At 44.2% G+C, this 19908-nt stretch overlaps 1 protein-coding gene across 2 annotated transcripts in view; it reads left to right on the top strand.

Moving 5' to 3' along the window:
- Window positions 1-7724: 7724 nt before the first annotated feature.
- The window catches only part of PTPN9 (protein tyrosine phosphatase non-receptor type 9), a 93525-nt gene continuing 81341 nt past the window's right edge, over window positions 7725-19908 (top strand). Inside the window, exon 1 of one of the 2 annotated variants that reach the window (XM_049852663.1) lies at window positions 7725-8079. In XM_049852663.1, the coding sequence (XP_049708620.1) occupies window positions 8017-8079 (63 nt within the window). In that variant the 5' untranslated portion in view covers window positions 7725-8016. The remainder of the gene's footprint in view (window positions 8080-19908) is intronic. The other variant, XM_049852662.1, reaches the window with a different exon arrangement.

The raw sequence follows: 19908 nt of genomic DNA, 5'->3' as shown, positions 1-19908 counted from the left end.
TTTGAAAAACTCCATTCAAGAGACACCTGTTTGAATTTTTGCCTCTCAGGCAGAATTAGCTCCTCTCATCTTTGTGCCCTCCCCATCTCACAGAGCTAAAGCTCATGGTTGATTATAATATTTGATCTCACTGATTCTGACTCACAGTGACCCTATAGAACAGAGTAACCGTCATGTAGGGTTTCCGAGGAGTGGCTGGTCAATTTAAACTGCTGATCTTTTTGGTTAGTAGCTGACCTTTTGCTCTTAAACATAGCTCTTAACCACTGCGCCACCAGGGGTCCAGATCTCTTTTGGGCAAGGTTAAATTCTGTACTATGCATTGTCTATTAGGTTGCAGGCTCTCTGAGGTCAAGGACTTGGTCTTAATCATCTTTAGATCCCCAGTGCCTGGCACTTGCTGCATCAGTAAATGTTTAGCGAACGAAGAAGAAATGATGAGCTGGGATGAGAATGCAGCCTAGAGGTGACCTCCCCTCCCCCTGCACAGAGAAGGGACCCTGGAGAGAAGGCTGGCTGAACGGAGGTGTGTGACTGGCTGCTAACAGGTGGTTGGACGTGCTGCTGACTTCTAAGAACAAGAACTGTTTTTAGTTCTGTGAATGCAACTAAAAGGAATAGTCTAGAAACTTTTCACCACATACATTGGAGGAGAGAAAGAGATGATCTTCCTAGCTACAGACTTCCTTTCTAATAAGGAAATGAGTAAAAGGCCACACAATATTGTTTGTAAGCAAATGTGGTCTTTCGTTTTATGTTTTCTGATAGATAGCGCAGGAAAAGTAGATAAAAGCCTTGAGATTTTAGCCTGAGTATGACTGCTTTCTTTGGTAAGATGAGCTGAATTTTGAGTCCTACGTGTCTTGGGATTCTGTGATTATGCTCTGTCTTTACATTAAAGAAGGAGTCCTTGGGTGGTGCAGATGTTAACACGCTCGGCTGCTAACCAGAAAGCTGGAGGTTTGAGTCTACCCAGACATGCCTTAGAAGAAAGGCCTGGTGATCTAGTCTGAAGAAACCCGCCATTGAAAACCCTGCAGAGCAGTTACACTCCGACACACGTGAGGCCGCTGTGAATTGGAACCGACGTGGTGGCAACTGGTTAACTAGTTTTACATCAAAGAAGAGCCAGATTAGTTTTATTTTTTTCCTCCACTAACAGCTGCGAAGTTTGGTCTTGGGCCTTGGTTGTGACTCACTCCCTGAGAGGGTCCACCATCCAGTGACAAGGCAGAGGTGCAGAAGGCGTGGGAGAGCTGGGGAGGCGGGCAGCGGGCCCGGTGAATTAGGAGCAGCCTCAGGCAGTAGACGTCTGAGGAAGGAGTCAGAGTTCCCTAATGCAGAATGTGTGCGTTTGTTTCTCACATACATTCCAAGAGATGGTGATTTTTTTTTTAAGGTTGATTTTTATGTCTGTTTCGCTCTTTTTGAAGCAGCAGAAAAATGGCCAGAGGCAGGCTGGGAAACTGGGAAGTGAGCAAGGGTCAAACTAACTGCCTCACAATTGGTCCTAGCCCATCTCCCCATTTTGAGGGACATTGAGGAATCCTAAGAGGCAAATTTTGAAACCTAGAGAGCCCTTCTCCGTAGGGCCTTACGCAGACCCATTAGCATTTGTAGCAAACTTCCTCCCTCTCTCCCAACAGGCTGGCAAGCTTTCAAGCCTTCTGTCTGCTCCTCTGCTTTTGGCGGTCAGGTTTTCTCTGCAGTCGGGCTGGGGAGATGAAAGACAGAACTCAAATTTGTCAGATTTGCTTCTCACTGGCAACTTTAACTGGAGCTTTTATAAGAGAGGAAGTTGAAACTGGCTCAAATAAAGTTCTGTGGACTTAATTTATCCATTCTGCTCTGGTCTCCCCCTTGACACAGATAAGTCAAAGTGAGTGAGAGCAATGTAACTCAGATGGTACCTCTCTCTTATATTGAATGTTTTCTCTCAAGCAACTAAGTATCCAAGATATCCAACCCTGTTTGGTATTCTTTGGCAAGAATTAGACCTCGACTGATAGAAAAGGACCAATGTGTTCATTCAGCAAACATTGATTGAGCAGCACCTACTGTGTACTGTATATGGTGCTAAGTTCTGAAGAGAGAACAATGAATAAGACCTAGTCCCTGCCCTCAAGGAGCACATGGTCTAGTGGGAGAGATGCACAACGCCATTACAGTGAATTAATATGGCCCTTCTAACCATTAGTCTTTGTGACTCCCATATCATGGTTGGGTGGGACTATGCAAATGAGGTGTTTATGTCCCACCAAAGGGATTGTATAGCCTGCTAAGAATCCAGATAAGATGCATGAACCAGTGGGGAGAGTGGGGGGTGGAACCATGCAAATCAGGTATATGGAACCTGGGGATTGGTCAGTTTTGCCATCCCACTAAGCTTAAAAGAGAGCCAGTCCCAGAGCAGAGGGGGACCTAACTACGACCAAGGAGAAGAGATGGTAGTAGAGCGCCCTTTTGACTTGGGATCCCTGCACTGAGACTCTCCTAGACACAAGAGACAGAGCTGTAACACCAGAGATGGCGAGAGACAGCTAGAAGCAGTGGTAGGGAAACAGCAGTAGCAGAGGCAATAGAACCAGGAGATGAGCAGGACTTCCCCTCCCACGGAGCGAGAAAACTGAGTGTGTTGGAGCAAGAGGTTTACTGGTGGAGTGGGGTGCCTCGGGCACTTGGCAGAGCCAGGCTTATGGACCCATGAAGTGAGTAGAGCTGATCACCTTCGGGCCTTGGCTTATTGGCAGAGTGGGGTGCCCCTGGGCACTTATTGGTGGAGCTAAAGAGTTTAGTGACACCTGCCCTAGCAAGGCAGAGGCCAGGCTGAGGGGTTGACGGCACGGCTGAGAAGATGTCCTGATTGAAGAACTGTATCCTCGGTCATTTTTGATCCTGAATTGTAACCTATTACTTCCCTGATAAACCCCATAATCATGAGTGTTGTCTGTGAGTTCTGTAGGGCCATTGCAATGAATTATTGAGCCCAACAGAGAAGTAGAGAATACAGTGGGAGGGTTGGTTTGTGTCAGAATTGGTAAAAAAGTTGGAGAGAGGAGGTATGTCTGACCTCAGCTTCATAGGAATCTGCCTCAGGCTGGTGGTGATTCTCTCCCACCCTACTGAAGTTAGAGAAGGTCAGACGCAGCCTCCATGCCATTTTTACTCACAAGGAAGCAAATAAGTATAATTCAGAGTGTTAGGTACATTCTAGACACAGCTACCAGGTACAGAAGTTATGTACAACAGTGAGCGATATTAACCTGTGATCTGAGAGTGGTGGATAGGGGTGTCAGATGAGAAAATTGTTTTTGTGTGAGCAAAGAACCAGATTACATATTTAAAAAATAAATTGAAGCAGAGACTAGTAATAAGAATGTTCCCTAGAATATTGGATAATGGGGGAATTATAATCTCTGTGGGGTTAAGATTTTCCACCTTCCCTGCAGAGTTCACCTTCAGCCATCCTAGTGATGATAGATTTGGCCTATGAGTAAACAAAAAAATTTCTCACCCTAGACGGTGATTAGCAGTATGACCTTATTTGCTGTTTCTCTTTTAGAAAAATGGCAGTAAGAATTTCTGTTTTGGGCGGGGGGAATCTTTTATAGCCAATGCATGTCTACAGTACAACACACATCTGTTTCACAGGCAGTATATATTTTGTAGCAACGCCTGAGAGAAGCTTTGGGTTTTAGAAGTGACAGTGTTTTGGAGGAAAGGTTATAAAATCACCACAGTCACAGTGTGGAAGTATCTTTATTCTTCCACACTTTATTCTTAGTGCTGAACAAATACAAAAAAGGCAGCGAGAGGAGGTCTCATGGTAAGATAGAGGCCTATGCGTTAAGTGGCTGTCTTCATTGATTCAACACATTTTTTAAGTGCCTGCCTCTTATGTGCTAGGCTCTAAACACTGAGGTACAGGGGCCAACACAACTATGTGGTCCTTGCCTTCCTAGAGCTTACAGTCTCGTAAGGCAGACAGACACTAAGCTGGTGGACGTAGAAACAAGTACACAGTTATAAATTCTGATCCTCTTATAAAAACAAGAGGGTGCTGCAAGCGAGAGTAACAGGGGGCCTAATTCAGCTTGGTGAGTAGTCAAGGAAGATCTTGCTGAGGAAGTGACTTTTGAGCTGAGACCTTAAGGATGAGTCAGACTTTTCTAGTGAAAGAGGTGGGGGGAAGGGGAGGATAAACTTTCTAGACAGAGACCTGAAACCTGTGCTTTAAAAGCAAAAAAAAGAAACAAAGAAAATGCAAAAACAAAAGTACAACTCATGATACCTCTCCACCCTGGGGTTCCGTCTTTGTAGTTTATTTTCCACTTTCGGATTGTGGCCCTTACTGTTCACGTTCATTTAATAAAGATGTATTGTCTGCAGCTAAGCATTCAAAAATGCAAGGAGGCCCTGTCAGTGCGTGTGGAACTACCTAATTTATTTTTGGTAAAATTAGGATCATGATTTCACCTATATCAAACTGTTATGGTGAGATGAAAGGGTTGAAAGTCATTTAGAAGAGCGTTTGGCAGATGGTAAAGACACATTCAGTGTCAACTTATTTCAGTGTACACACGTGCTCTAACTTACTGAGGCTTCCTATTGATGGAGCATTATGTTGTTGTTTCCACTACAAACTAAAAAAAACGGTTGGGGTTACTACAAACTGCTTCAGGCTCTAAGATTCCACTGAGTAGGATGACAGTACCATGCTGGATTTCATTGGCTCCAGACTGCAGTTAAGGGCAAGCCAGGGGGCTTCCTTTGTTCTCTGGTTCTCCTAAAATTTGTCTCTCAGAGTGGATCCAGCCAGCCAGTTTTGCCTTGGACTTAGTTTTGTTACCCATGTCTTTGCTCAGAAACTTCCAAGCATTGTCCTGTTAGGGCTGTGATAGGCAACAGTTCCGGAAAATTGTTCCCTTACACACCCACACGCCCACACACAGCTGTGCCTCTGAAAACACTTGAGTTCTCTCTCCTGGCTTACTCAATAAACCTCTCCCTTTATTAGTTCTCCTTACTGATCCTTGGGCTAAGAGAATGCCTGGGTTCAAGTTCTAGCTCAATACTAATTAATTAGCTGTGTGCTTTTGGATAAGTCACTCTCCCTTGGTGTCCTGAGGATCGATCATTGGGCAAAAATATGTAAAAGTGTCAGTTATACTTTGAGACATTCCCTATCCTTTCCTGTACCCCACTCAGTGGTTTGCACTACTCAGGTTCTGCCATTTCTTACTCCAGCTTAGTTCTAGAGCCATTTGCTTGCCTACTTAAGGAGAAAAACTGTATTTCCTTAAGTTAAAATTAAAAAAAAAAAAAAAATTTTTTTTTTTTAAAGATTATTCATCCACATTCAAAGTCTTAAAATTTTGTATTTAAAATACACACACGTCAAACTATTCTATGCTTTTAGAAACCAAGATGGTGGTTACCTTTGAGGAGGGTTGGGGGGATGAGGAGGACTTTGGCAAATTGAAAACATTCTATTTCTTGATCTGGGTGCTGATTACAGGGGTGTGTTCAGTTCATGAAAATTTATCAAGGTATATATTTATTATATTTGCACTTTTTGGTAGGTATGTTATGCTTCAATAAAAAGTAAAAAAAAAAAAATTGTACAAAAGACTATAGAGGGATGAGTCTCCTTCTCACTTATGTTTCCCAGACAACCAGTTCCCCCTTGGGAGGCAACCACTATTTGTGTTGTATCCTTCCAAAGCTCTTCTATGTATAAATAAGTTTATAAATATTCATTTTTTTCTTTATACACATGACAGCATATTATGCACACTGTTCCAAATCTTGCTTTTTTTCACTGGTGATATATAGGTCAGGGGTCATTCCATACCCTTACATGTATATGGAAGAGAACATGGTCATCTTCATTGTTGCAACCCCAGTGCATAACCCAATGCTTAGCATATAAGTATACTTTATTCAATAAACTGGCTTCTAAATGAGAGTCTGTTTGCAATACTGAAACTGTAACTCCTGCAGGTGGTGATGAACTCAACCAGAGTCAGCTTTATTGATTAAAAAAAAGGATAAAATACCGGATCCAAGCACCAGGGGTTTCTTTTCTCACTGATTCGCAGTTCACCCAGGGCAACCTGAAGGCCTTCTGCATAATTGCAGAAATGAAGGGAAGTCAGGGGTTGCTTTTAAAGTACTGTACTAGAATGAGCATCAGAACTAAGAGCACCCTCAGTTGTCTGAAGATCCCTCCCCTTTGGGTCTCTCTCATTGGGCTCCAGAGACCCAAGACCTGAGATAGCAGTGCTGGGTGGTTTCAAGCCTTGGGACCAACTGCGGCACTCGCTTGTTCATTGGACTGCTTTTGGAATATTTATCTTTGGCCTGAAATGATGCAAAAACATCCCAGACTCAGCCCTGTCTTCCCTGTGTCTCCCCAACTGATCCCAAAACTGTGTATCTTGAACCCAGTAAAACCCCCAACCTCTTTGCTGCGCTTGCCTGAGTGCAAATCAAAGGCTTTCAAAGGCTTCGTGATTCCTGAATGAGGTTCACAATCGGATGTTGTTTTTGCGAAGGACTAAAATTAGCTAAACTGCTGATGGATTACAGGATACAGCTGGCAAGGAGAGAGAGCGAGATGGAGCCGCGATTAGCTGCCTCTCCTTTCCACCTGAGCATCCTAGACCTCGCAGGCAACCTTTCCAGGAGCTTTTAGTCAGCAAGTGGCATGGAAACAGACGAGCATTGTGTCCCCTCAACATATAGGTGGTTGCCGCAAATCAAACCTAGCCGATTTGCCCTTCAGACAGTTTTCAAACTCTTCTTCCTACAAGGAGCTTAGTTTAACCTCTTAGGAAAACCACACTCTTTTCTTCCCTTTTCTCCCTCCTGCAGCCCGGAGTCTCCTTCTGTACAGCTCCGCAGCCACCCCTCCTCCGTCTCCCCCACCCCGCGGGCTCCTCTCTCCTCCCCTGTACCGCCCTCTGGGGGCCCCTCTCCGTCTCCCCCTCCTCTCTCCTCCCCTGTACCCCCCCCGAAGGCCCCTCTCCGTCTCCCCTTCCTCTCCCCTCCCCTGTATCCCCCCCCAGGGCCCCTCTCCGTCTCCCCCTCCTCTCTCCTCCCCTGTACCCCCCCCGAGGGCCCCTCTCCGTCTCCCCCTCCTCTCCCCTCCCCTGTATCCCCCCCGAGGGCCCCTCTCCGTCTCCCCCTCCTCTCTCCTCCCCTGTACCCCCTCCGGGGGCCCCTCTCTGTCTCCTCTTCCTCTTCCCCCCGCCCGCTCCGCCCCCCAGGGCCCCTCTCCGTCTCCCCCTCCTCTCCCCTCCCCTGTGCCCCCCGCCCCGCGGGCCCCTCTCTGTCTCCCCCTCCCGGACGACGTCCTCGCTCTGCCGGGCCCTCCTCGCCGCCTGTTTGTGAATGAGACGCTCAGTTTCTCAATGGAGCCGCGGAGGGCTTGGGCGGCCGCAGCTTTGGCCCTGAGCCGGCAGGGGGGCGCCTTCTCCTCGTTCCCTCCCTCCTTCCCTCCCTCTCCCCGCCGCCGCTTTTGAGGAACGAGGCGGAGAGGCGGCCGCGCAGGTCGCCGGGGCCCGCAGCCCGAGCACGGCCCGAGCGGCGGCCTGGAGGCTCCGTCACGTCTGCGGGCGCCGGAGAACCGAGAAGGCCGGTGGCTTTCGGGAAGTTTCCACGCCGTCCTTTGGCTCCGGCCTTGAAAACTTCTTTATTTAATAGCTCCGTTTCTAATCCCGGTTGGCTGTTAGCTCCTCGCCTGCATTTTTTTTTTTTTTCCGGGAGAGGAGGGAGAGTGTGAGGGAAAGAGAGAAGAAAATAAAAAAGGATTTCCGCCCAGAAGGGAGCCGCAGTTCGGAGAGGGTTTTGTGCGCAGACGGGAGCGGGTCTGCGGCCGCCGCGGGCGCCGGGCCCCGCCGGCCGGACCATGCGCGAGCCGGCCTCGGGCTGCTGAGCGCGGGACGCGGAAGCGGAGGCCACAGTCCGGGCTCCCCGGCTCCCGGGCGACTGTGTCCGCGGGGCGGCGGCGGGATGGAGCCCGCGACCGCGCCCCGGCCCGACATGGCGCCGGAGCTGACCCCGGAGGAGGAGCAGGTAAGCGGGGCCGCGGCGGCTGCGGTGGGTGTGTCGGGCCCCCGAGGCCTAGGCCAGCTTCTGCCTCCTCCCCAGGCCGCGCTCCCGGGCCGCGCCCCGCGCCCAGGCCCCGCGCCCAGGCCCCGCAGCGTCCCCGCTCCAGCGCCCCGCACCCCGCGCCCAGGCCCCTAAGCGTCCCCGTTCCAGCGCTCCGCGCCCCGCACCCCGCGCCCAGGCCCCGCAGCGTCCCCGCTTCAGCGCCCCGCGCCCCGCAGCGTCCCCGCTCCAGCGCCCCGCACCCCGCGCCCAGGCCCCGCAGCGTCCCCGTTCCAGCGCCCCGCGCCCCGAGCCCAGGCCCCGCAGCGTCCCCGCTCCAGCGCCCCACGCCCCGCAGCGTCCCCGTTCCAGCGCCCCGCACCCCGCGCCCAGGCCCCGCAGCGTCCCCGCTCCAGCGCCGGGCAGCTGGGCGGCCTCTCCCCCTCCCCCGCCCGGCGGCCGCGCCCAGGGTCGTCGTCCCCCGAGACGGGGGGGCGCCGCTGGACCCTGCCCCTTGCCTCTTTTATCCCCGAGGCTTATAGGTCTTATTTTGCCCCTCACTGTGCCGGGTTTAATTAAAGTTCCTCGAATTGGGGGGTCTCTTTTTCCCTCCCCTCCACCTCCGCGTTTGCAGAACACACACTTGCCCCGGCGGCCCTTTCAAAGCCCATAAATGTATTGCTGCTTTCTGTGAGGGGTTGTGGTTTTTTAAGGGCAGGAAAAGCCCCAGATTTGGGCGAGTGTGATAGGCACTGGGTGCATAGATGCCCTGGGTTTTCACAGGAGCCCCGCAAGCTTCTCAAAGGGCTGTGGCAGGGTTGTCTTGGAATATGCAGACCAGGCCTTCTCATGCTGCCGAAGTCCCTGGCCTTGGCGTCCCTACTCACCCATCCCAGTCTGAGCGCATCCCCTCGCCCTCACTCCCTACCCCAATCTCTTCTGACTGCCTCCATCTTTCTGAAGCCTCCATTGAGTTCCATTGTCCCTTAAAGCTTATGATCTTCAATCCCCAGTAGGAAGTGGTTTGCGGTATCAGTTTGGGGCTTGGGGAAGGGAGAAGGCAGAGGCCATTATGACTTTCCCTCCCCCACATTCCAGCTCTGGAGACACAGATCACTCCATCTGAGGAAGACAGGAAAGTCGGCTGGGTCAGATTGGGAACCTTGAAGGCTTTTCGCTGTATCTTCCTTGGTACTGCCCATACCCAGCCTTAGCTATGCTCAGATATAGCTATAGTCTGATTCCGTTTTTTTTTTAAGACCTGAAAAAAGAAAAAGGTGAACATTTAAAGCTGTCCAGCCCTTGTTTCCAAGGACCACATTTTTTACCATAATCTCTAGCGTGGAGACAATTTAGGTTTACAAAATAATATTGGCTCATAGGCTTAAAACCTGATTAAAAAAAAAAAATCCCTTGACTTTTCTCCTCATTTGTGGAGATGACATTTTTCATGTTGGCCTCAGATCACAGTCTTGTCTTTTGATGCCTTGAGATAAAATCAGCATGGGAAAAAAAAATAGAATTCTGCTGCGTACAAGAAGTGGTAACATCCTGGTAACTGCAGTTGAGTGTTAATGAAACACTAAAAAGAGGGCCTAATGCAAGCAGATGGCCTTGGAGCCCATCCTGTCAGAATTAGTGCAATACCTCAGTACTAAGGTGAGATGTGTTATGTTGATTTTAAAGGAGGAAATCTCTTTCATCTCTTTTTCCTTGGGTTAGTCAGATTTGAAGTTTCTATGTTTCTAGACTTAAAGGCAGCAGTATGCCTACTATGAAAGCGCCATTAGGTTGCAAATTAAAAAATGAAACCAGGGAAAGTGAATATTGAAGCATCGGTAATGGTAATAATTTTATTCTGTATATAGTTTGTATACATACAGGTGTGTTATTTTTTTTTTTTTTTACATTAGAATGAACGCAATGGACAGTAAAGAGGACCGGATAGAAATAGTAAAATGTTTATATGTTAAGGTCAAGAGATTATATGTTATTTTTTCAATCATACCTTTTGTTTTCTACAAAATGCTAAGTTTCCTATATACATCTCAAAATGTTGAAACACTGAAACACGAACATGAAAGCAGAATAGTTATGGTAATGCCTGATGTTCTCATCTTTTAGTTTAATATCACATAAGGAAGAGTACTCTTAACGGTTAAGGTTTCTTTAAAATATTTAACAGGAGCAAATGCATGTTAACCTCATTGAAGTAGCTGTAATGGGAAATGACACACTCATTCCATAATGTTGTCCCATTGCTCAAACCAGTTTTGGAACTCATTTGTAATCGATTTCAAAACTGTGGCAGAATCTTTGAAGTATCTTCTATGTTGGAAAATCCTTGTACTTTTAAAAATCAATTTGATTTCGGGAAGTAGCAAAAAAAACAAATCTGTTGGAGCCCCATTTCATAGGTAAGATAGGGGATCAAACTGGGTTAACACAGTTTCAGGCAAAGTGAAATGCAGTTAAGTCCTCTTTGGGCTTTAAAGACTTTTCTGGGGCAGATTTCCTCCTGAATGATACCTCCTTCCATCCAGTTATGCAAGTCAGAAACCTTTAGCTCTTATTCAAGAAGCCAGAGTCAAATTGCAGATCACAAACCTGATTGCATCTTCCCCTAAACCTGAGCATTCATAAAATCTTCAGGGCTTTCAGTTGCTCTTGGGATCAAGTTTCAACTCTTTAATATGGTCTGTAACGTCTAGGTCCTTAGGCCGCCCAGTACCCTAGCTAATTTGCACACTTCATCTCTGCTCCAGGCTTACTGACCTCTAGGTCCTGCATTCTTGCCGTGTTCCCTCCTTCTGTAGGGTCTTGACACAAGTGGTTTCCCTCTGGAAATATCTCCCACTGTTAACTACCTTATCATCTTCCGGCTCTCAGCAGTTACTTCCTCAGGAGGCCCTTCCTTGTTCTCACCATCTAGGTTAGATCCCTTGCCACTGGCTCTGAGAGAACCATGTACCTGCCCTTGATGGCACTTATCACAGCTGAACGTTTACACTTCCTTGTGGAATTACATGACTGTAAGCTCCGTGAGGACTGAGACTGTGTTCTAGTTAAGAGGACATTGCACATTGCCTCACATAATGACTGGCACTTAATGGGCATTCTGGAAATACTTGAGGAATGAAGAGTGGTTTTGCATGTAATTTGTGCAAAGGCAGCATCATCTCTTGTAGTGACTAATTTATTTTTTTTAGTTGTGCTTTAGGTGAAAGTTTACAGCTAAAGTTAATTTCTCATACAAAAATTTATACACATATTGTTATGTGACCCTAGTTCCAATCCCTATAATGTGATGGCACACGCCCCCTTTTCACCCCAGGTTTCCCGTGTCCGTTCAACCAGCTCCTATCCCTTCCTGCCTTCTCATTCCACCTCCGGACAGGAACCGCCCATTTAGTCTTGTATATCCACTTGAATTAAGAAGCATACTTTTCATGAGTATTATTTTATGTTTTATAGTCTAGTCTCATCTTTGAAGAATTGGCTTCGGGAACTGTTTTAGTTCTTAGTTAACAGAGAGTCCAGGGGCCATGTCTTCTGGGGTTCCTCTAGTCTCAGTCAGACCATTAAGTCTGGTCTGGTCTTTTTAATTCTGCACCACACTTTTCTGCTGTCAGGGACTCTCTGTTGTGTTCCCTGTGACAGTTGTCATTGGTGGTAGCTGGGCACCATCTAGTTCTTCTGATCTCAGGCTGGTGGAGTCTCTGGTTTATGTGGCCCTTGTCTCTTGGGCTAATATTTTCCTTGTGTCTTTGGTGTTCTTTATTCTCCTTTGCTTCAGGTGGGTTGAGACCAATTGATGCATCTTAGATGGCCACTCACAAGCTTTTAAGAGCCCACATGCCTCATAGCCCACCACTGCTGTCGAGTCGATTACTCATAGTGGCTAATTTTTAAGGACATTGCTCACTTTCATATATGATTTGTTATTTTTTTAGCGAGTCATCATTGTTACTTCATAGTCTCATTTCCTGTCTGTGCTTGCATTGAGCTGATACATTAAATCCTCATTTGTAACATTGATTTTTTTTTTTTTAATTGTGCTTCAGGTGAAAGTTTACAGAGCAAATTAGATTCCCATTCGATAGATTGTATATGAAGTGTTTCATGGCCTTGGTTTCATGACTTTGATGTTTCTTCACTTTATAGTTTTCAGTTCTCAATAATTATAGAGCCTGCAATTGGCTTACAAGAAAACATGTGCTCCGCCCTTAAGGAGCATACATGAATAACAGTAACTGTTTTCTGGGCGCTTGCCTCCAGTCAAGCTCTGGGCATTTCACATACAGTTAATCCTCACAAGATTAGAGATAGTACCCTCATTTTGCAAACAAGAAAACCCAGACTGCAAAAAAGAAATTGCCCACGTGTTTGCCATTGTCTAGGTCATCCTGCCTCCACTGCTGATGGACCTCTATATAGGACATTATTTCCCATGAAGCAATTAGCCAATTTACTTAGATGTCTAAGTGGGTAGTATACAATAGCTAATTTTGTGTGTCTGAGTATTGATATATGTGTTTGCTTTTGGTGGTGCTTCTTAAAGTATGATTTGAAAGATGCAGAAGGGGGAAAAATTGGAAGACCTTTACCCAAAACCATGTGTTGCCAGCAGATGCACATCATACAATCCATGCAAGAAATTGTGATGAAATTACTCTTGAGAAGAGTATTCTTTATGATAGTGTTGGCAGCTCTCCATTTTGAGGTGTGGTCACCATCAGAATTTTATTTTCTTTGTATCTTCTTTTTATTTTGCACCAGAGAAATAAGTATTCTTGCAGCCACATATGAAGAATATTATCTCTCCAAACTGTAAAATAAAATCGAGATTTTTTGTGTCACTAATACATTCTGGTTTTGATATGTTAGTGTGTAAATAGAAGTTATGAATTTGGCAGTGTGAAGGGTAGTTGCTACACAGCAGTACTAACCTTCATTCTCATTGTTACTAATTAATTTTTTATTTCACTTTTCCAAAACATGCATTCACATATGTAACTTGACCTGAAATGGGTAATTTCATTGAATATGCTAGATTATAACTAATTTGACCCTAGGGAGTAGTCAGAGTATTTTATCCTACTGTTCTATATCTGTGTAATCCAGAGGAAATTTGGTAAGGCTCCTTGGGTTACATTTTTGTCTTTTTGAATATAAATGGTGAAGAGAACTTTGTCCTTGAAATAAATCATAAAGTGAAGTCTCTTAACTAGAGCTCTGAGGACATTTGAATTTAGTAATTTGAACGTTCTAGGGTCTTTGATGGTGCATGTATATCACAGTAGCGATTGATAGGGAAATAGAGTAGTTTTCTAGAGTATTCATACGTTATTCATATTTTTATTTTAAACCCGAAGTGGTTTTAATAACTCATATAGTGCTTCTCACACAGAGGAAAAAAATTTCTAAAAATAATTAATGATTTTGTTTCCTTAACTGTGACACTAATTTACTAAGATTTATTTTTAAAGCCTCTGAAAGAAATTCTCTTTAGAGTTAATGTTAGGGTTTATAGTCTTGTTGTGAGGATTAGTAAACTAATGTTTATAGAGCACTTGGTCCAGTGCTAACATAGTAAGCCGTTAGTAAAGTTAGCTATTGTGAATTCCTTTTTTTTTTGAAAAGTGAAAAATTTTAGAGCAAAGTTAGCTTAAACCAATCTCAAGGGGAACAAATATTTACCCTGGGGATAGATACCTAGCATGGACTCTTAGGAGTGCTAAAAAAATACTCATCTTGCATCTGTATAGGGTAGCTTTCAAAAACCTATTCTAATTCCATGCCATGGTTTGTATTCTTATAATGGAATCTTTTAAAGCTAAAAACTTAACTGCCCTACAGTGGACTTTAGAGATTTTTGGCACTTTTCCCAAGGGCAGGGGTTTTGTCCTACTTCTTGCAGCCAAGAACTTCCCTTTTCCCACAGCCTCACATGTCCTGTGCTAAATGTCATCTGTCCCCCCGGAAGTAACCATGCGTCAAAGGACCAAATGATTCATAATGTTAAATTGAGGTCTTCCAGAGAGGAAAAGGAGAGAAGGTGAAGAGTTGTCATTATTTTCATTATTGCCAATAACTAAAAATTAGGTAAAATCCCATTTAGATGTGAGAATTTTAGTCTCCTAAAACTTCTGAGGAAACCCTGGTGGCATAGTGGTTAAGTGCTACGGCTGCTAACCAAAAGATCAGCAGTTCGAATCTACTAGGCTCTCCTTGGAAACTCAACGGGCCAATTCTACTCTGTCCTGTAGAGTTGCTATGAGTCGGAATTGATTCAATGGCAATGGGTAAAATTTCTGAGCTTTTCAAGGGTCTTGGACTTTAGTTTTGTGAATATGAAGGAACCCGGTACTTTCCTTGCAGGAATCTTAGCTCTGGTACTTATTAATGAATTGAAAAGTTAGATAGACCCTCTTTTACAAAGGAGCAAAACTGTTTAATTTGAAACTGTTGTTGTTAAATCTGTTCCAAGTCGTGATGACCCCATGTGCTTCAGAGTAGAGCTGCACTCCATAGGATTTTCAAGGCTGTGATCTTTCAGAAGCAGGTTGCCAGACTTGTCTTCCAAGGTGTCTCCGGGTTTGAACCACCAACCTTTTGGCTAGTAGTCAAGAACGTAACCATTTGGACCACCCAGTGCACCACTCCTGACCTGAACTGCTTTTAAAAGTTAAAACTCATTGTTGGTCGGTAGTTTTGAGTCTCATTTTCTGAGTTGGGCCTTTATTGTCTTGGAAAAGACCTGGTAGCGTTGGGTGTTTCAGCTTTGTTTTCTAAATATAAAATTCCATTTTCTATCTGAATGATTGGTCCAATACAGTGCTAAGATTTGAAGTTGCCTGTAATCCTGATTATTTGTTCACATACTAAAACCTCCAGTGCAATTTCAGTCATTTCACCCTTTCTGTTCTGCCATCCTGCCTTGATAGCTTGCATAATCAGAGGCATTCTCTTTGTCCAAATTTATAACTATAACACTTTCCCCCTGTACATTCCTCTACACAACAGCTCCTTGGTTGCCCTTCCTAGTCACTGGACTGTTGTTAGTTTCCATTGAGTAGATTCTGACTCATGTAGACCCCATGTGTGCAGAGTAGAAATGTGCTCCAGAGAGTGTTCAAGGCTGTGACCTTTCAGTAGCAGATCCCTAGGCCTGTCTTTTGAGGCACCTCTAGGTGGGTTCGACCCGCCAGCTTTTTGGCTAGTAATTGAGTGCTTAACCTTTGCGCCTCCCAGATTCTCCCAGCCACTAGAATAGTTACTTTGGGGGGCTTGTGCCTGCTGGAATCAGCATTTTTCAAATCTGATTTTAAGAAAGGCCTCTTAAGAACCTAACAGAGATGGTATTGTAGATTGTGGGGTCAGGGATAGGGGAGTGCCGAAAAGCTCCAGAATCCATGGGAAGCGTTTATTAAGAATTGGTTATCTCTGAGGCTCAGACTAGAAAATGATGAGACCAGAACAGTAGATTAGAAGGGACAGTTGCTTTGGTTTCTGCTTCAGAGAAAAGCATTCCATTCTCTGGCAAAGGCGGTTTCTGCTGTAGGTACCAATTTCCTCTGAGATGCCAGACACCTCTCTCTGTCACACACACACACACACACACACACACACACACACACACACACACACAGTTCTTATTTATTTATTTTTTAATCCAGCACAGGTGGCACAGATCAAACTAAACTTATGGGATTATTCAGAAACCAGAATTTATTCCCAGAATTGGTAGGTAGGTTCTAAAGAGAGCCACCTATGACATTAGGACTGAAATGTCTGGGGACATTAATCTATTAATTACTTGAACAACTGGCTAATTTGGTGTTGAGGCTGTCTAGTTTCTTTACCTTTACATATGTTTTTATATACCTCATTATTGCATGACTATTTTATCTTTTTAAAAATAGGCTTTTTAGCTTAAAAAAACAAAAAAACAGCAGCCATCAAGTTACTTCCGACTCACGGCACCCTCATGTGAGTCAGAGTAGAATTGTGTTCCGTGGAGATCACCAGGCCTTTCTTCCGGCTGCTGCTGGGTAGACTCCAACCACTACCCTTTTGGTTAGCAGCTGAGTGCATTAAGCATTTGCACCATCCTGGTACTCCTTAGAATCTCTACAATGACCGTATGCTTCTTTTATAATTAAAAACAATAACATTTTATAAAAAGACTGCAGTCTACCCTATGTAGTTTAGGATTATGGTATTAAGTGCTGAAATCCCAGTATTTAAAATTACTGCAAACCGGGCCTTTTTCTAAACAGAAGGATTTGCAAGTGGAACCTGGGCCTTTTGGGAGGTGATAATGATGAGTAGGTAGACCTCAGGAATCTGCAGCTTCCTTTGTGGCTCCAGGCATTTTATTTCTGAGTCTGAGTCTGTTTTGTTCTTTCCTCAATGAACGTTTGGGAGACCTGCTTAATTTAAGTAAAGTATAATCCTTGTAGTTACAAATTTGCTCAATAAATAGTATAACAGTATTCTTGTAGTGACAGTAATATTTTTGCCCTCTGCGCTATAAGAAACAATTTTTTTCCAGATAAGACTGGAGAGAAAAATTAAGACTATTACTCTGTAGCAATAGTAATAGAGAAGCTATCTGTAGCTTATTTCATCCCATTATCACTTTTTGCACCATCCTCTGGTTCATTGGCTTATTTTTTCTTTCTAGGTTGTAGATTATCTTTAGACATACTGATCTTTTTTTTTTTTCCCAGATAAAACTTTGAAAGGTCATCTGATGATCTAAAAATGATTCATATTTACAGTGCAAAGAATGACAGTTTGTATCCTGTTCCATTTCTTATTTTAACAATCTTTGTGAAAAAATTCTGATTCCATTGTTTTATCTCAGTGGTTCTCAACCAGGGTGGTTTTACCCCCAAGGAACATTTGTCAGTGTCTAGAGACATTTGCTTGTCACGACTAGGTAGAGGCCAGAGAAGTATTCTACAATGCATAGGATAGCCCCCCACAACAAAGTATTATTTGGCCCAAAGTGTCAAGAGTGCCAAGATCACCAGGGGGGACTTTATTCCAAGGGGACTCTGGATAGACTTCAGGCAGTTAGCAGTGAGCGCGTTACCGTTTGCACCAACTAGGGACTCCTGCAAGTTTAACTTTTAAGTTAAAGATAAATCTTTGCTTAACACGTTTAGTATTTGTTTAATTATGTGTTCCCAAATACTTCAGTGATTGACTTCATAAATGGAAAAACTTTAGTCTAAAACAATTATTTTGCAGCATAACCATCACGGAGGATAAAATGCACTCTTTTCCACAGCCCTTGTGGGGGTGTTCAGAGATGGAGGGATTTTCTGTGAGCAGCAGAATGCTACTGAGCCCTGCCCTGGAATGATAGTAATGTGAAGTGTCATTTTTCTTCCTCCTCCAAATGTTTCTGGGTGTTTCTCTGAAGTGTCTGTTCCTCCAGGGAGTGAGGTGATTATTATGTATCAGTTCCTTTGCTTTTCATGTCGTTGTCAACTGAGAGCAAGATTTTTAAGATCCTAAGCAGAAATACAGTTTGTTCCTTCATTCAGCATCATTTACTGTCTGTTGCCATGTGGCACGTCTTTGTTTAGCATGGGTTGAGGCTCTCTCTCATTCAGGAATTTGCTGTTTAGTTCTAAGCAATTTTTGAATTGTAGGGTATCCAAGAAGGAAGAGGAACTACTATGCACCATGAGGCAGGGATTCGATCTTCTCTGCATCCTTAATGTACATTCTGAAGGTTCAAAGTATGTTTGCTGAAGAATGTATAAAAAAACCAAAAACCTGTTGCCATCAAGTCGATTGACACATAGCGACCCTATAGGACAGAGTAGAACTGCCTCATAGCGTTTCCAAGGAGCCGTTGGTAGATTTGAACTGCCAGCGTTTTTCGTTAACAGTGAAGCTCTTAACCACTGTGCCACCGGGGCTCCGAAGAATGTACAGAAATCATTTATTCCTCACAGCAGCCCATAAAGCAAGTACAGCATTGTTTTGCTTAAGATAATTATCTTTTAAGAGGTAGAGATGACGTTCAGGGGCTTTCAGTGGTGCTGGTACTCAAACCCCTCTCTTCCGGTTCGAAGCGCAGCGCTGTCTCCAGTGAACTTCAGCTGTCTTACCGTGAGCTTCTCTGTATGACCCACCTATATACATACGCACCAGGAAAAGCTTCCTTTGGCATTTGTGAATTCGACATGCCTGGTTTCAGCCATTCACGTTTCCCCCACAGAAGCGGGGCTGTATTGTTCTTTGCTGCTTAAACAAATAAACAAAATAAAAAAGTCTTAAGTTTTCTATATGTAGGGTTTAATCTTCAAATATTATCAGCATATTGGGGAAGTATTATGGTCTGTCTACCAATACTGGGATGAAACTATAGCTGTTTTCATTTTTTTTTAATATCACCTTCGCTTTGCCCATGTTTTTGTCTATACGTAAGCTACCAGATTTTCTTTTTTAACTCTTGTCAAATGTAAAAGTTGATGTGAGCGGCCATCTAAGGTACAACTGTTGATCTCTTCTAGTCTGGAGCAAAGGAGAAGGGAAAAGAACTAAAGACTCAAGGGAGCAAATAATCCAAAGGACTAATGGACCACGTGAACCACAGACAACACGACTTGAGGCCAGAAGAACTAGATGGTGCCCAGCTGCCACTACCGACCGCCTGACTGGAATTACAACAGAGAGTCCTAGACAGAGCTGGAGAAAAATGTAGAACAGATTAGCAAATTCACAGAAAAGACCAGACTTACTAGTCTGACAGAGACTGGAGGAACCCTCGAGGCTATGGCCCTAGACACCCTTCTAACTCAGAATTAAAGCCACTCTCGAAGTTCGCCTTTCAGCCAAAAATTAGGCAGGCCTATAAGACAAACAGTAACATGCATGAGGAACATGCTTCTTAGATCAGTTAGGTACACAAAATCAAATGGGCGACACCTACCCAGGAACAAAAAGGACAGAAAAACTGGATGAATGGACACAGTGAACCTGGGGTGGAAAGGGAAAGGGGGAGAGTGCTGACACAATGTGGGATTGCAGCCAATGCCACGAAACAATCTGTGTAAATTTTTGAATGAGAAACTAAGTTGCTCTGTAAACTTTCACCGAAATCACACACACACATACACACACACACACACACTCACACAAAAATAACAGTGGAAGAGGAAGACAATTTTCCAAGAAAAGGAGTGTTGGAATTTTCTGCATTTTTCTACACTTTCTACATTTTCTTTCTTTGACTTATAAGGGAAGAAGAAGAGTTCCTCAGAGAAAGGCCCGAAACCTTGAATATGGTACATGAGCACGAGGAAACAGGTGTTTTTGGAATGACCGTTTGCCTCACTAAGGAGATCCTAGCTCTTCATACCTAGAAAAGCCCAAAAGTCAGAGAAACTGATACTACTAGCTAGCTCCCAGAATTAAAAGTGATCTAGCTAGCAAGATTAAGATACACAGGATTTTCCAGTATACTTTTTTTTATTTTAAGAAATAATTCTCTTTACGTTAGGATTCTAAATGTTTTAGAGAAGCCGTCTGACGTTTCTGGAATGAATGCCAGTGTGCCATTTTGATTATGGGTTGAACTCAGCATTATATAGAAATTAGGTTATCAGAGACATTAAAAAAAAAAGGAAAACTACCCATCCCTTTTTGTGCTTAGCCATCCAAAGCCTCATTTTCTTTCTTAGTTGACATTAAACTGGGGAAATGTTAGTCTTGGAGGTGATTTTGTGAGAATCTTAGAAGCAACTGGAAACTTGTGTTTTGAATGGAACTGCTAGAACCACTTGAACT

This window comes from Elephas maximus, chromosome 13, assembly GCF_024166365.1.
Source record: "Elephas maximus indicus isolate mEleMax1 chromosome 13, mEleMax1 primary haplotype, whole genome shotgun sequence".
In the NCBI taxonomy this organism is placed as follows: domain Eukaryota; kingdom Metazoa; phylum Chordata; class Mammalia; order Proboscidea; family Elephantidae; genus Elephas; species Elephas maximus.
Note: the sequence above shows the minus strand (reverse complement) of the source record. Positions and strands in the feature narration are given on the sequence as shown.